The sequence below is a fragment of the Lissotriton vulgaris genome, assembly GCF_964263255.1.
Source record: "Lissotriton vulgaris chromosome 8 unlocalized genomic scaffold, aLisVul1.2 SUPER_8_unloc_1, whole genome shotgun sequence".
NCBI classification, from domain to species: domain Eukaryota; kingdom Metazoa; phylum Chordata; class Amphibia; order Caudata; family Salamandridae; genus Lissotriton; species Lissotriton vulgaris.
In genome coordinates, this window is record NW_028240615.1 from 5,520,674 (window position 1) to 5,537,891 (window position 17,218).

General features: G+C 42.4%; 1 protein-coding gene across 1 annotated transcript in view; it reads right to left on the reverse strand.

Moving 5' to 3' along the window:
• IPO5 (importin 5) overlaps window positions 1–17,218 on the reverse strand; it is a 397,964-nt gene that overhangs the window by 242,656 nt on the left and 138,090 nt on the right. Inside the window, exons 10-14 of the mRNA XM_086947880.1 lie at window positions 14,338–14,444; window positions 7,590–7,714; window positions 7,417–7,506; window positions 5,513–5,686; window positions 4,628–4,846 (exon numbers count right to left, since the gene is read on the reverse strand). Of these exons, the coding sequence (XP_086804006.1) occupies window positions 4,628–4,846; window positions 5,513–5,686; window positions 7,417–7,506; window positions 7,590–7,714; window positions 14,338–14,444 (715 nt within the window). The remainder of the gene's footprint in view (window positions 1–4,627; window positions 4,847–5,512; window positions 5,687–7,416; window positions 7,507–7,589; window positions 7,715–14,337; window positions 14,445–17,218) is intronic.

Consider the following 17,218-nt stretch of genomic DNA (forward strand, 5'->3'; position numbering starts at 1 on the left):
GCTGGTTTAATATACTGGCTTGTACTTCTGGTTTGAATCCAGAGATTTAGCCATGCATGCCTACGCAACAGTACCCCTGTATTTACTGCCCTAGATGCTGTGTCTGCAGTGTCTAACGCGCATCTTATGGAGGTATTAGTTATGACCTTGCCCTCTTGTATCAAGTCAGCAGCCCTAGCCTTATATTGTTCTGGCAGGTGTTGCATGAGTGACTCCAACTTATCATAATGAGCTTGGTCATATCTTGCCAACAGAGCTTGAGTGTTAGCAATCCTCCATATATTGGCAGCTTGTGATAGTGTGAGTTTTCCCTGAAGCATCTAAAAGCTTTTATCCTTGTCAGGGGGTGGAGCATCCCCTGTTGTCTGAGAGTTGGCTCTTTCTCGCATTCAACACCACCAGCAAGTCTAGCGGCAACAGTCCCTTAATACAGAGGGAGCTGCTTTATATTTCTTTTCCAGTCTGGGGTTAATTACCCTGGCCCTGACTGGGTCTTTAAATATTTCTGGTGCACGTCTTACCACTCCATTGAGTATTGGAAGTGTGGTAGTGGTTTTATGTGATGTTAACAGTCTATCCATAAGACAATCCTCTTCTATTGGCTCTGTATGCAGGTCTACTCCATGGAAAGTAGCTGCTCTATGGATGAGTTATGTGAACCCAATGGTGTCATCTGGTGGAGATGGCCTAGACAGGTATGCCTCGTCCTGTGGTAGATCTGGTGCATTGTAATCTTCCCATGGGTCACCTGATGACCCAGTCATATCTGGGTCATTTATGTCATCCATTTGCTGATAACTCTGTTGTATGTATCCCCATAGTCCTCCTCCTGTGGTATTATACTATGTGTGCTAGCTGGTGAGTGTACAGGAGAACTATCTGGTAGAATTTCTACTTCTGATGGAGGGAGTATTATATGGGAAGTTTGAACATGTTTCTTTGGAGGAACAGGAGATTGTTTAGGACAGTCCATTTTCCTCTTTTCAGGCACTGTGTACACCTGTTCAGTCTTTGGATGAATTTTTAGAGTCTTTTGCCTTACGTCAGGCTGGAAAAGCTCTTCTATAGGTAAATCCTTTTTCGGCGCCAATTTTTCTGGTTTGGAACCGTCAGGTTTAGGCTTCAGTGTCTATTATCTTTGGGACAGGTATTGATTTCAGTTCCGAAGACTTTCCTAGTCTTTTCTTTGGATCTGTACCTTTTGGATCCAAAGCTTTGGCTGCAGAGTGCTTAGACTCGTCCATTTTTGGTGCCGAAGTGTTTCGGTATGGAAACCTCTTTCGGGTCTGATTTTTTAGTTAACGGAGTCGTCTTTGTTTCGGTAACCTTTGGAACCTCTTTTGGTACTGAACTTGGCTTCGGTAACTGTCGATGGGTGCTTCATGCCGGTGTTGACTTCGGCTTAAGCACTTACTGCTTTTCGGGACCAACAGACTGACTCGAGCCAGAGTCGACTGGAGGCTTAATACTCTTAGCTGCCGAGCCTGAAAGGCGTGGGGTCGGAAGGTTTCGATCGGTGTGAACCCGGACCCGAAGGCAGGGGTGGAACCAAAGCCTGTCCCGTTATGGGGGGGTGAACAGGGTCGACGCTCTTACTCACGACCTGTTGACCAGCTGGAAGTAGATCATCTTCGGATCGATCCTCTGCTCCAGAAGCTGCGTCCTCTGCTTCAGAAGCAACGCCTTCTTGCTGTTCTTCGAAGTCTACCTCGATCGGCGCCTCGTCTATGATTAGGTCTGGTGTCGACGATGACTGCTCCATAGCTCTTCGAGCTAGACAGTCCCGGAACGAAGCGCAGGCCTCACAGTCTCTACTCTTGTGCTCTGGAGACAAGCACAGGTTGCACACCTCATGCAGGTCAGTGTAGGGAAACTTGTGTCCACACTGAGGGCACTACAGTGTTCTTTCCATGAGCCAAAGGCCCAATGGCCCCAACGAGCGCTGGAATGGAGAAGTGGATTCTGTCTTCGACGCGGGCGACCAGAATCAGTGTCGAAGACTATATTAATGTTGTAGATTGATTTATGGATTCCAAAGGGATTGACAACAGGACATCCGAGCCCGATGGCAGAAAAAAATTATTTGAGGATTGAGTGGATGCCTATGCGCACTACGGTCTAAGGGAGGAGTCACCTAGCAGACAAAGACTCTTTCAAGACAACAACAAAGTGTAATCATCCAGGCCCACCACCAGATAGTGATCTAATGCAGCAGTGTGTGGTCTGCAGCCCATATGCCTCGAACATTATATACTGAAATAACAATTTGTATAGACAGTAAACACAAAATGTGCATAAAAAGGAAGGAGGGATAGTAGGGAAAGCTCACCAATTAGTGGATGAGGTTCCTCAGGACTGCCTGGCCCACAGCTGTGTCTTCCTGTGTCAAGGATTCCAAGCAGTAATGCTTCGTAAAGGTGTGCACGCTGCTCCAAGTCACAGCTCTGCAAATGTCTGATGTGTACTCCTGCGAGGAGAGCTGTAGATGTAGCCACGGATCTTGTGGAGTGTGCTCTAATCCTGCTGTCCAGCGGCTTACCCGCTGTTGAGTGGCAATATAGAATAGCACTGGAAATCCATCTTGCAATACCTTGCTTTGAAAGTGGAAGGCCTTTGCGAGGGCCACTAAAAGCAATGAACAACTGAAGATTTACGAAACCCTTTGGTGCGATCCAAATAAAATTTCAAGCACCGCTGCACATCCAGAGAATGAAGTGACCTCTCCGCTGGTATGGAAGGTTGAAGAAAGAAAGACTTGAGAATCACTGGCTCATTTAGGTGAAAGTCTGAAGGCACCTTAGGTATGAACCTCGGGTTGGTCCTCAAAATCACAGTATTTCTCTTGAATTGGAGAAAAGGTTCCTGTATTGAGAGAGCTTGCAATTCCCCAATGCGTCTCGCCTCGCGTGAGGCCTATAAGTGTGCGCCAGATTGAAGGCTAAATCAAAAAACCTGTAAAATGAATCCCAGGAAGGTCACTTCATACAGTGTGCTCTAAAGGACATGTGCTCAGTCTGTAACATGGGCCGTCTGTACCTGTTACTTGCGTTTTTTCAAAGATCTGGCGTACAAACATTGCAGGTCCAAAATTTACAATAGAGACGATACCAGAGCCTTTACTGCCACCTACAGGTTTCCAAATGAATTGGAGGTATATTTCCTCTGATCATCAGAATCAGATAAAGGTTTTGGAAAACAAATGTAATTTTAGCCTGTCAATGCTGAAGTTGCTGCAGGCCTGATAAGGTCTGCAGTTTGGAGACCCCCTGCACTATACCTTCACACACCACCAGAAGAACAATGACACCTATGAGATCCAGGAAAGTATTTCAAAACACAGCACTACACAATTCTTTTATATGTGTTACAATTGGATATAAGACAGGCTGTTTGCCCACTACTTTCTAAGCTTAGGCGGTAAGGACAGGGTAATTCAGTGAAACTAGGCAAATCAATTGCCTTACACCATTAACTGAAACACTTCCTTTATCTTTATATTCAATAGTCAGGGGACAGTACCAACGGTCTTACATTGCTTACAAATATTTACAACAATTATTAAACAAATCGTGTCAATGCCTACGCAAGTTGTTACTAATATTTCCCAATACATACCAATGAAAATAAAGTCACAATCAAGTCAAATACAGACTTCACTATGCGATTGCCACACATCAAATTCCTCGGATAACAGCAGTAGGCACCAAAACTGTATGGACTACAAAGGTCTTGGGTTTCCCTGCCAAGGCCATGACACTGTACTCCAGCACCTAAACAAGTGTTCAAGCAGCATCCATCAGCAAATTAGCTATTCTTCTTTTGGTGACATCCCACAGGCACGAATGTACACCCTGCAGCTCGTTAGCATTCAGCGGACACCAACCAGCAGAGCACAACCAGAGAGAGTACCATACTGCTCCTTCACCACTTTAAGGAATTGTAACCTAGTGTTTTGTTGAAAAACATGCTGCTGAATCTACTGCACAAGAAAACTTCGCCTACCTCACCCTCTTCAGATGTGAAAGGGTCATGATTGACCCACAGACATTGCTTATTTGAAAAACAAGGTTTGGGAACAGTTATTTGCCTCTTGAATGTGGAGCACTGTTTAAAGTCAGATATCAGAGGCTTGCTTAGGTGTGAAAGCAAGTTCAGAATTGAAAAGAAGCGCACCAATATGCAAAGAATCAAGGAAAAGCAGTTGAAGCTTCAAATATTTACATCTGGGGAGCACAAATGTGGAAGAGACCTCGCCAGTGAATGTTAACTCCTTTGTGGGCTTGGAACATTTCTGCTTGCATTAGTTGCACCTAGTCAGTTGGTAAGGGTTACTGCAAAAAAAAACGAAGAAAACCTCAAAACTGGGGAACAGTCAAAGTATTGTTCCCAGCCGGATAAACTAGCTAAATATACAATTTAACATTAATTGGTGTGGCCTTCATTTAAAATAAAATTATTTCTTTGTGCATCATCCTCTAGTGTGTTGTGCAACAAACACCTTACGTTTATGAAAATAAAGGTTTCCATGATGAAGAAATAAAAGCACAGATGCAAAGATGGCGAGTGCTTCACAAAATAAAACCAATCACTCACTAAACCAGCATTATGAAAAGGTAGGGCAACTTACCTTGTCTTTGCCAACAGCAAGACCAATGAGGCTGATGCATTCAATCGTCTTCCCTCTCAAAAGTCTGAGCTCTTTTTGAACGGCATTTTCAACAATATGTTTAAGGGAAGGCATAAATAGGTCATAGTATGGGACAAACTTCTCCTCTGCTGTATCAGCAACCGAGGCAATTGAAGTAACAACCTGTTCAAGCACTAACTTTGTGCCTTTTTGTATCAGCTGAAGAAAAAAAAAACAGAAGAGCATCAGTCAAGAAGGCTTTATAATGTTGATTTCTGTGTTAAACGTTTGTGACAGCGCGAAGGAACCACTGGGAAACCTAGGCTTACAACAATAAAGACAACAGGCTTCGCAAGAAACCGGTCTATTTATTAAAGCAGTAGGCATAGCAGTGGGCAGGCAGCACATAAATTAACTGTAGCACAGGAAACCGTGCTAATTTTCAATATTGTCTAGCAAAGGCATAGACCAGTGTCCGCATTGGCACAGGCTCCCAGCAGAACCCAGACAATAGTGCCACATGTAATTTCTAATATCCTAATCGGTAAGGGCAATGAGGCACACATCTTCTCTATATGAAGAAAATCAACCAAGATTGCTAGTAGGGTTATTTTTCTTAACTGGCTTGAAGTACCATTTTTAAGGCAATGCAGGGAGGCAGGTTGGTCTTTCTAGCACCTAGACTATTATAAGCAGGTTGTTTTAAACTGCTTGTTTAAATGTACTGGTTATAGTACAGCCACGCAATTTCAGGACGACCAGAGCACAGTCAATTGCAAAGACTGCAGAATATAAATTAGACCCATCAATGGAATAACAAATCAAGTCTGAGCAGGAATTGGACAGCTAAGGATGCTACACGACAGAAACCGAAGCCCAACTTACCTCCTGTAACTTAACTACCATGATAGAGTGAAGATGATTTACAAGATTATCTAGATATGGAACAAGCAGAGTCTTTGGACAGTCCTCCGTGAAGTTGATTAGGGCAGCAGCTGCATGTGCCTGAACACGAGGGTTGGCTTGGTCTTCCATAGTCTGCAGAAGGGCTACAATTACCTGAAACAACGCAATAATACAAGAATTACTAAAAAGATAATGGGCTTTTCATAGAATTTCAGCACAATGCAGGGTTCAAGTCATTGCTTCAAGAATGAAATATGATCCACTGGTCCCTGCTCATGGTTTCGGTTATACTTAATGCGGACTTAGTCTGAATCTACAAGGAGTGCTCCAAGAATGCACGAGTTTCAACAACAGCTCTACCGGTGACAGAGCACCACAACTGCAACCAACCATAGTAGAGGGTGGCAGGTTACCCACTGTACCAGGCAATGGGACAACTGGCGGTTTATGAGACTAAGATAGTAGCAGGGGCACAAGCCTCAATGGTCCTGGAGTGTTTAAGCCCAACATTGTAAGCCTGGTGCCATCTGATGCTACTGTAGGGTTTTCACAATGAGACTAGATTGTTGCTGGTTGTCTTTACCCACAGTCGATGTGACAACCTGAAAGGTTTTAGTTACCCTTGTCCCTGCCCCAAAACTATATACCAAATAGGCTAAGAGGGAGGTAGAAAACACCATCATGACCTTGTTAAACCAGTACCTTCTACACGGAATTATACGCGCAGCTTCAATTTCCGGTCTCATTCTGGCCATAAAAACCAAGGAAACAAAATAGTCTAACAGAACTCGATAAACTGTATTTGCACACCCTGCTGACCGGATGTTTACTAGTCTGCATTCTGCTTGGATGTAGTAGTTTAGCCAAAAATCCAAAAGCTAAAATACCAAGCAGCTCCCTTTGGGGAGTTACCACTCTAGGTTGTGAGGATGGGTAAAACAAGGTTTACGTTGTGAGGTGTAAGGCGTTAAAAGATGGACACAGCTTGATACTCTAGAAATACTTCAATGTCCTGTCACTACTATAACTATGAAGAGAAATATCACTTATTTGCAGTTTTGTGGATAGAATAGGTTGAATTAAAATATATGATCAAATTAAGGTGCAAGCTAGTTAAGTGGTCACAAAGACCACAACATTTTTTTGCGGTTCCTCTAAACTGAATATAGCAAATACCTTATGGGGCTGCACACCGTTGAACTGTAAATTTCTGATCCAACCAAGTCCCTTTTACAAGGCCTTTCCCAGAGCAAGGATTTGTCTCTTTGATATGGATAGGAAGAAGTACCTCTGGGAGACGTATATGTACTGATGCAACCTTTCATTATCAGGCTGGACAACTAGGGGACTGAAGTCTTATCAGCCATTTCCAAGTCTCCAAAGAGCTAAAGACCTAAAAACACACCACACCCACCCAAATAAAGTCAGTGCCATTCGAGATCCAGTGTTCAATAAATAGTGAGAGGGGTCTGGTCACAGATATTCCTGTCATATTTCCCCAAGCGCTTTCTAGCCAATTTAACTGTACTACACGTAGGGTACAGTTTTTAAAATTAGAGACACAGCCACACAGCACAGATATTTTAACTTATTTTCAAACCTGAAATAAATTAAAATGCACAATCCCACCATGATAATTTTCTGTTTATGAACAAAACACCCATTGTTTTAAGATGCTGCAAGAGAATGGAGAAAAGAAGGGAAAGGCCAGTTTCTAATAATGCAGACTTAAATTTGTCTCCTCCCTCAGTTCAAAATCGACAGCCATCTACGGACTGGGATAGGCCACAATATAATTTTATTTATAATTGTCCCATGGCCATATTTTCACTCGGTTCAAAAAAGCTTGCCATGTGAGGAATTGACACTGGATGGTCCCTTACCTTTTCATGGAATTTCTTTTGAAAACCAGGTGCAAAGTCAGTTGCCATTTGTCCAACAGCATTGCAGGCTGCATACCTCACTCTTGGGTGCTGAAAAACAGTTTTCATACTAATTACGTATAAACAAAAAACTTTAGAAAGAGAAAATTACAAATATATATATAAAATCTTACAGCATCCTGTAGGAAAAGCAAGACAAAGTTTACTATCTCGCTGAGAATTCCTTCCATTTGCTGATGACAACCTTCTCCGATAGCTGACAAGGCCATTAAACCAGCGTGCCTGTACTTCCAGTCAGCTGCAAGTAAACAGATGTGAAAAAAGGTTCATGGATCAACTAAGCAGTGAGTAAAATGCAATAAATATTTTTAATATCTCAAACCCTTTATTAGGTCTCTTGGGATCCTGGGGAAGAATGCCAAGTAGGTCCTATTTATTACTTGTATCCCAGGGGAATCAATACCACTTCATTCCATTTGGATAACAAAACTAATCTATTTAGCCACTGGACCTTAGGGGTGCCAAAGTTAAGTATCGGGGACTGACAAAGGTTATGGGGATTAAAAACACATTAACAGTAGACCAGTAAATAGCAAACAAACTATGTCCAGCAAGTGCTGTAACTCAATAAAAACCGCTGTAGTAAAATGTAGATATCGTAAGATACTTATTAGGACCAATATAAAAATTCATACCCGGTCACCTATGATCAATGTTATACAACGGCCTGTGACTGGCTGTTAGACTGCTTTGGTACTCTTACTTTGCTCCTCAGACTATCAACATACAGAAAGATATAAAGTATTCAGCTATGCAAGATTAGTGTGCCCTCCGCTCTAGTACCTAAGATGGACAAGGAAGAGGTACAAGAGCCCCACATTGTACTTTCCACAGACTTGCACAAGAAAAGAATAGAGCGTCTTGGCCCAAATCTGTGGTGGCATCTCCTTCACTAAACGAAAAGATGGCGTTTCGGGGTGCTTGTTCCAGCAAAGCAGATGTTCAGTTATAGCAACCTAACCAGGATCCGGTAGCCTGAATTCTGCAGGATGGCATCCATAAAGGAAACATATCTCAGTCTTTCAAGGAATCTAATGAAGTGAGACAATAGTAGGCAAGCACAGACCAAGAAATGGCCAGGGACACCAAAAACTTAAGGGTCTCTTATTTCAAAAGGCACTGGTCATGATCAGGCTTTGCCAATGGCACCCAGGTGACTGGCCACCCACTGTACCCGCATGCTCACCCAGTTCATATTGAGAGCTGGGCTTTATGGGGAGGTTGCAATCGGGATGTGTTAATTGCTTTATCTATGGAAGCATTCAGAATATAGATGGTTCAAATAGATCAAGATGAGCCATATCCAAAATAACACAATCATAAGGCAGACTGCAAAGGACAAATATGTTAATCAGTGGTAGGCTGGTGACACATACGTGCACCTTAAGGTTATGGGATATGTCTGGGACAGTCCAGACGGACAGATGTGAATGTGTAAATACGTCTTTTGAAACCTAAATGATGCAGTCTTTGGCATCGGATGCTAGGCGGCATGGCTCAAAAGGATCCGGATTCAGACTATTGTAAATTTAATACAGGGGACAGCTCCTTTTCTACTCTATTCACAGAAGCACGATGCAGAGTCCGAGGCATTAGTCCAAGGGAGTTACTGAGAAGGCTCTGGCCTCGGTCAAAAATCTCACCACTAGAGTACAAAGATCTGATTAAGTCGGAGTTACTGCCTAAATGGGCAAGTATTTATTCCACTGTGGATTACAGAGGTGAAGCACAAGCCAACAACCAAAGTGCAAGAATAGTTGGAAGTCAAAATATTTCTCCAATCGGAATAAAGTACATCCTGTGGGGGGTTTCCAGGCAGGTACATTATGTTAATCTCATTCAAAGTGGTCTAAACCGGTTGTGTTCGAATCAGAAAGTGCTGGTTGCTAACAGACTCCAAAATACAGGAAAAGGGAAGTGTGTTTTACTAAAGGGAAAAGATAGGCATTTCAATAAATGGACAAGAAAACACATCCAGCCTACAACATAGCTCGATTTATATGGCTGGCAGCAGAGGAGCAAGCACGACGACATGTTAATGTTTGACAAAACAAGCTTGTAAGGGAAAGGAAAGTTACCCATTTGTAGGTCAAGTTCTAAATCCGGTGTATTCTCTCTCAAACCATAAACTGCAGTATCACTGTAAAATGCTTGAGATCCTCCAACACATGAGTAACTATTTTAAATTTGAAAATCATTTAAAACAATGATAGGAGACACTTTGACCCATATTTGAACGCATTAGAAGAGCCATGCCCAGTTTCCATGCAATTTTCTATTTTTTATAAACCAGTCCATTTTTGTTGAAGTTATGAAATAAGAAACTATCCCTCAAACCACAAGAAGCCACTGCAAGGCGCTCCATAATTTGAAAACCTGTCCATTTATCTTTGCGCCATATCAGTTTAAAGAATTGAGAGACCTCTCTACCAGACCAGAAGGATATATGAAGCTTTATTAGTATATTTTGGGATGGACCGCAGGATATTGTACCTGACCATGTATGTACTGAATTAAAAGTGAGTTGTATAGATTCTTAAATTCGATATAATATTGCTTCAGTTCATTATGCAAGTGTCAAATCTTGAAGTAAAACATTGCAAGATGATTTTTAGGCTTGGCTATAAACTGCAAACTGGGGCTGTCAAAAAGACTGAATTTATCCTCTTTGGTATGATGGATGTGAACTTAAGTCACATTACGTCAGCAGCACGGCGAACTTTAACAGAAAATGGTCTCAAATTTCTGGTAAAGTAAAACATGTTATACAAAGGGAGTATGGTGTCCACGCAACCTATTATTCGAGGTTTGTAAAGAGTTGGGTCAATTATGATCTTTGTTGATCTGGCAACGGTTAGCAAAAACGCTCAACTGCCAATAGTTTAGGTCGCATGATTCAGAATGAAGGCCATGTAGATGCAGTTCACATTTCTGGTTATATTTTAAGCTGTTGAGGTGTAGATTAGTGGGGGAACTGAATGCTGATTATGTAACTCCAATTGGTATTCCAGAGGTTCACAAGTGTTTACTTTTTAACGAACACTCTGGGCTACTGGTAGATAATTTAGTGTGCATTATATGTGCATCTAGAGTGTGATTTTTCACTTTACCAAAACAAAAAAACAAAAATAATCCAACAGGCAAAGTAGGGTGTGGTATCCAAGACCTTCAGTGCAATGGAATGCAATGTGTTTAGTGCAAAGAGATTGTAAAGAAGGTCTCATAGGTTAAGCCAAAAAAAATAAATAATGGAACTCCTTGACAAACACTGGAGAGGTCTCCCTTTAGAACAATTTCTAAAATGGACTCCGATGTCTTCACTAACATTTTCACTCCGACGGAGGGGGTGGATCTAAAGGGGGAATATTCTTTAAGACCTTGTTGGAAATCTTGAAAACACATGAAATTAGGGTTGGGGCAGAAGAGAACATATTTTTGGGTATGCATAACTTAACATGAAGGCCGCATCCTGCCAAAGAAAGTAACCAAGGTAACAATTATGCTTCTTCGCTAGTTGTTGGAATTACTTTATTTTTCAGACACCACATACAGAGCCTCTTCTACTTGAAAGTGCAGAATAATCATGAGGGGCACGTTTGGCTTGCTTTACCTCAAGAATGTTACGGCGGTTATCAGGCAGGTGGTTTTGGCCTTACTAACTACATTTAAGAATAAATGGTCAACTTCAACAATTGCACGCTGGGATACAAGATACTGCCTCAAAAATAGGGACTTTGCTATGCTTCAGTTGTGGCTTATTCTAGCAAAGGGTATGGATGCGGGGTTTGAGTCAATTTGGAACAGTTAAAATATTTATTCTCCTTTCACCTAAGTTTTCTTTATTTGCATCTTTATCTGCATGAAGGAAAGGTTTCTTTGATGGTGCTGTCAAAACAGAGCAGCCAAAACAAATTAATATTGCAGAGGTTGTCTGCAAAAAGGATGGCTCTTACTGAAAATGGAAAAATTAATGTGTGAAAGGTTGTTTACAAAAGACTTTTCCGATGGGGCAGCACAGACGCACTACAGTTCAATAGGCAAGTAAATATTCATGGCACTGGACTCAGGGTAGAGAGGGCAACCAGTTCAAGTTGGCTCTAGGAGGTTGAAGGAGATAGAAAATATAAAAATGAGGAGGACACAGCAAATACTAAATGTTCTACCAGTGATTTATTCAAGCAAAATACATGTTTTAGTAACAAATCACATTAAATACAACAGCTGAAACAAAGAAACAAAATAGCGCGCTCACTCTTCTGCCTGATAATAACCCAATATGCAGTTGCTTAGTGTGAATCACTAGTGCAAATCACTAGTGCTTTGTTGACACTGGCCCTAAAGCAAATGTTATACTATGGGCTCTCTTTGCTTCTGGGACCAGAGCGTTCAGTTCGACAAAGACTAAATTGATTTAAAGGGGTCTAAAGTTTTGGAAAGGAAATGGATAAATGCACTGCTGACCAAACTCTGGTTGTGGTCCAACCTTGAATACTCTTCCAGTACTAAGGACTGAGGATGATGAATCACCTTTAAAGGCGAAACAAGGACCAGAATAAAAAGATATCACAACTAAATATGTAAAACCCAAAAACCCACCATTCACACAACAGGTACCCCACCTAACAAAGTCGTTTGAGCTCTTCCATTGGTTCTGGCATGATGTCCTAGTGACCCAGGTTCAAGTCAGAAATGTAGTCCAGGAAAGGTCAATCACTGCTGTCCAACTGTCCAGCCATGCCCTGCTTCTGGAGAGATTGAGTGACTTCGGGATCAAAGGCCTGGCCCTCAGATGGTTGCAATCCTTCCTTTTGGGAAGGACCCAAAGGATACAACTTAGGGACGAAAACTCCGAGGTGGGGACTCTAGAATGTGGGGTGCCTCAGGGCTCGGCCCTGTCCCCACTTCTATTTAATCTCTACCTGCAACCTCTGATTGCTTCCTTGGCGTGCATGGGCTGTACAGTATTTAACTATGCGGACGACACGCAGCTGTTGCCGAGTGTCGATAACACTAGCGGCGCACAACTCCAAGCCCAGAACATATTGAGGTACACTGTTCAATGGATGACGGAAAATCTTTTGAAAATCAACCCAGACAAGACTGAGGTATTGGTGATTCCATCTGCCACCTCACCATGGTGTGACCTCTATTGGCCTGCGGAGTTAGGCCCGGATCCAAAACCTAGCCTGAATGTAAAGAGCCTGGGGATTAAACTGGACTGCGATCTATCAATGGTCAGTCAGATCTCTTCTGTGGTGGGAAGCTGCACCAACATCATCCGACAGCTACGGAAGCTAGCCCCCGTTCTCTCCCAATCCATGATGTGCTCAATCGTAGCGGCCACTGTGATCTCGAGGATAGATTACAGGAATGCCCTCTATCTCGGCCTGTCGAAAACTCTAACAAATAGGCTACAGGTCGTCATGAACGATGCTGCACGTCTCATCTTCAGGCTACCAAGACGATCCAAAGCATCCCCCCCTGTTACAGAGCCTGCACTGGCTCCCTATCAAAGAGCGAGTGGAATTTAAGAATCTGTGTACAGCTCATAAGGCAATCTACAGTCTGGCACCCGCCTACATCAAAGATCGCTTGGCGGTGTACAGTCCAATGAGAACTCTTAGATCTTCAGATTCTCAGTTATTGGTCTGTCCCCGGTACAAGCTTGTAACCAAGGGAGGGAGAGCCTTCTCTGCGTTAGTTCCTCAGTTATGGAACACACTACCTGAGACGCTGCGCAGGGAAGGGAACCTCCTACGGTTTAGAAAGGTGCTAAAAACACTGCTGTTTAGAAGATCCATGAGTGCTATATAGGCTAGTGGATGCCTCTTTGTGATTGCTAAGTTATTGTTCTTACCATCGATTTCCGAGCGCCTAGAGACCTGCAGGTGAGTGGGCGCGATACAAATCAAAAACAACAACAACTACCTGCTTACTCCCAAATATTCAGACCTGGTGCACCTAGGACTAGATAGACTAAATGAACCAGTTGTCAGTAAACTGGTGCAAGAATGCATTCTAGGTTAAGGAGTCTGTATCTTATAGACCAACAGCATGTTCAAGTTTTTTCTGACCACAAGGGACCACAATCACCCCAAAAATAAACCCTAGTTACAAGTGCAGGAGATCAGGGTCTGGTCTAAAAGCTCAGTAAAAACTGCATCTTCACCAACTGGATATACCAGGAATCGAAAAAGGTTGTGAAAGTAGGTGAAACTATTGAGGAAGCAGGATCACTTGCGGGGTGTTCTCCATACCTGTGGGTATGCAGCATTGGGCTATACCATCACCATACAGGAACAAGATAAGCTGGGGCATAAAGCAGGCTTAAATTTTGAGGGCAGAGAGGAGTTCTTCAAAACTGATGATCCTCTGTTTGCTAGATTCTTACTAGGCAACAGAGCTGAGGCAACCTCGTTGCTCCTGGTTACTCTGTCTATTAAGCGTCCTCAGGCCTGCAGTAGTCAACCAGGCCCTGTGCAGCTCTTTCTGTAGATGAGGTAAAGGACCTCTGGCAGGTGCAGTCCAACTTTGTGGCAGTCACTGTTATACAGGTCACAGTAGAAGTTGACTTGGCAGGACTCCTCGGCCCAGTCTGGACGGAGAATGGCAACCTCATTGGGGATTCCCTCCTTATCTGGCGTTTTCTATTCCTACCATTGTGCATTAAATCCTCTTTGGTTTTCAGACGACAGAGCTAAGTACTGACAAAATAATTCAATGCTTTTGGAGAGTTTTAGCAGTATGTGTTCAGGGATTATCAAATTGAATGTCATTCATGGATTGTAAGAATTCTGGTCAAAATCTGAAAAATAAAAATTTCTGAAAGTCAGCACAGTGCCTGCTTTGAGAATTACTTACGGTTTTGCAGCATCTGCATGATGTGTTCTTTAATCATTGGCAAGACAATTTTCCCGCCAAGTCCACATGCCATTCTATCCAATGCACTTTCACCAGCAACTGCATTGCTGTAATATAAACATGAGGAATAAATATATACCATTTGATTAACTACTTCTACAGCATTATTTACCATGTGTATTTTAGTCAAATCTAGTCGAGAACTACCAAATAAACCAAACTTCTAAGACGAATACTTTTCTAATACCAATCTTTTAGCTTATTCACAAATCATTTCTCTATTAGTCTACCACCATCCTCTTGTAAACCATATGTTCTATTATACAGACCAAAACTGACATGTCAAGTGAAGGATGCAAATGTTCCATAGATGGCATACAGTGCTAAGATACCACCTAACAAGTAAAAATATTACCCTCAGCAAAGAAATCTAAGGAGGCAAGTTTAAAGACGGCGCTTCAACTGATCACAATGAGCTAGCCAGTAAAGTTAAAGCTTCTGAAGGAGGATATTGGGGGTTGGGTGGTCAATACCCACTCCCTGAGGCTCTAAAGACTGGATCAAAGGCACCAACGAGGATTCTCCACATAGTCTGCATGGTATTTGGAGCCTGGGAGCAGACAGTTAAGAATTGCAGAAAGCACCATTTGAACCGGACATGAATACGTGGACACTGCCACCATTAAAACTGGTTGATAACACCATGTTCCTACGTGAGGGAAGGCGGTTGGGAGGTACTGGGAGACCTATACCCCAATAACCAGTTTAGGATTATGAGGGACGCCTTAGTGACATTTGAACTGGGCAGTTCTTGCAGTACGTTAAAATAGCAGCGATGCCACAGGAGATTTAGCCAGGGTTCCCAGAGGCCCCCTAGCCTCCCACACACACTAGAAACACTGCTGTCAATGTCTGGAGGCCGGAGACTGATATCGCACCACTATTGAGCCATGAGGGAGGATATCCCCGTGACCGCACTCCCAGTGCCGGATAAATGGGCGTCCCAGTTGGAGGCGCCTCTTGACACATACCTGGGAATTTATACACGAAGGGGTTAAATCCACCACCAATGCTTGGTTCAAGCTACTACAATACAACCTAATCAATCAGTTACACCCGATGCCCAAACAGCTACAAGCCATAAACCCTGAGAAATCATTGGGTTGCTCTAGATGTGGGGAGCAGGGAGCAGACTTTCTGCACATGATCTGGAGGTGCCCAGATATTGATGGTTTCTGGAGGTCCATCACCCGGAGGCTCCACCTGGTTACGGGGTGGGATGTCTCCTGGGAAATAACCAGGTGGCTTTTGGGGCAAATCCTGTTTTGTAAGGAAAAAAAGGAGTAGGAAATTTCTTATCAAGTGGTATTACTGGCTAAACGTAGAATTGTGATAGGATGGCTGTCTCCTAGATTCCCGAAGGTAGATGACTGTCCGAAAGATATGGCTGAATGAATCAATGCAGAGGGATGTCCTATGAAACTAACACGCTGGCACTAGAAGCTAGAGAAGGACATGCGGGCATGGGCAGCGATACTCACAGGATTGCCAATGCCTCCAGATATATTACATCCATAGACTAAAATGACACCAATTGAGACTGAAATGCGGCCCTAGGAGGACAAAGCAGGTCAGCAAACCCCAGCTGGGGATAGAGGAGGGCCCTAGCCTGCCTTGTACACATGCACTGATTGCACCATATTACTGCATAGAACAGTCAAATTCACTCACTAGGAGATCCGAGCAGGGGGTGGGAACGGAGCGCTGAGATAGCCAAATGTACCAACTCGGTGTGATTTTACATTTGGTTCCAGATTGTCGTATGTGGTATTGTTCAATGAAATGCTAATAAAAATTATAATAAAAAATGTAGTCAACTATTCACAAGTCTCTACCCTTGCTACTGCTCCAGTTTAGTTCTTCTCTGCACATGAAGACACATGCCTGTCAGAGGTAAAGGAAAGAAGATTGACAAGGCTACTTTCACATTCTTTGGCAAACCTATCTACATATAGTACATAAACAGTCTTTGTCTATGTGCACGATAAAGAAACTTTCTAGAGAAGGTTATTATTCTCAATTATAAATCCCACCCAATCCAGTGCAATATTTTCTTTTGAAAATACTTACCAATCCATTAGAAAATTAAGCATTGGCAAAGCCAATCAGTCTTGTTTTGTCAATGTTAAACGGAAGATGCAATTGGCTTTTCCAGTGAAAAATCTTGCTGTCTGGCCAGTTAGGACCTTGAGGCCCGCTCTCCATTGAGGAAGTACAGTCCGCATTACTGCAGCTTCCGGGAACTAAGTCCCTGGGTAGCGACTATTACAATCCAACGATAAATGCTTGCTTAAGAAGGATTAGTTACTTACCTGTAATCCTAGTTCTCTTCCAGGGGTATACTCATCAAAGTCATAGGCACTGAATAATACCCGCCCACGTGTGCGATCCTGGAGCATATATATATATATATATATATATATATATATATATATATATATATATATATATATATATATATATATATATATATATATATATATATATATATATATACATACATACATACATACATACATATATATATGTATGTTGGGGACCACAAGCGCCTAGCACTTCTGCAACATACATATATAAATACATAAATATGCAGCCTAACAATTCCAATAGGGCAAAACGCCAAAATTACATAGGTTTATCTTGTACAAAAAATAAATCTCCCTCATACACTCTGCAATACAGAACATACACTGTAATAGTGTCATACAAGAAATACTTTATTTTCAGATAGGAAAAACAATTAATAGCAGGCAGATGGCCCATAGGCTGCATAGATGAATAAACATCACAGTACAGTAAAAAATACTGGCACCTTGCCTTT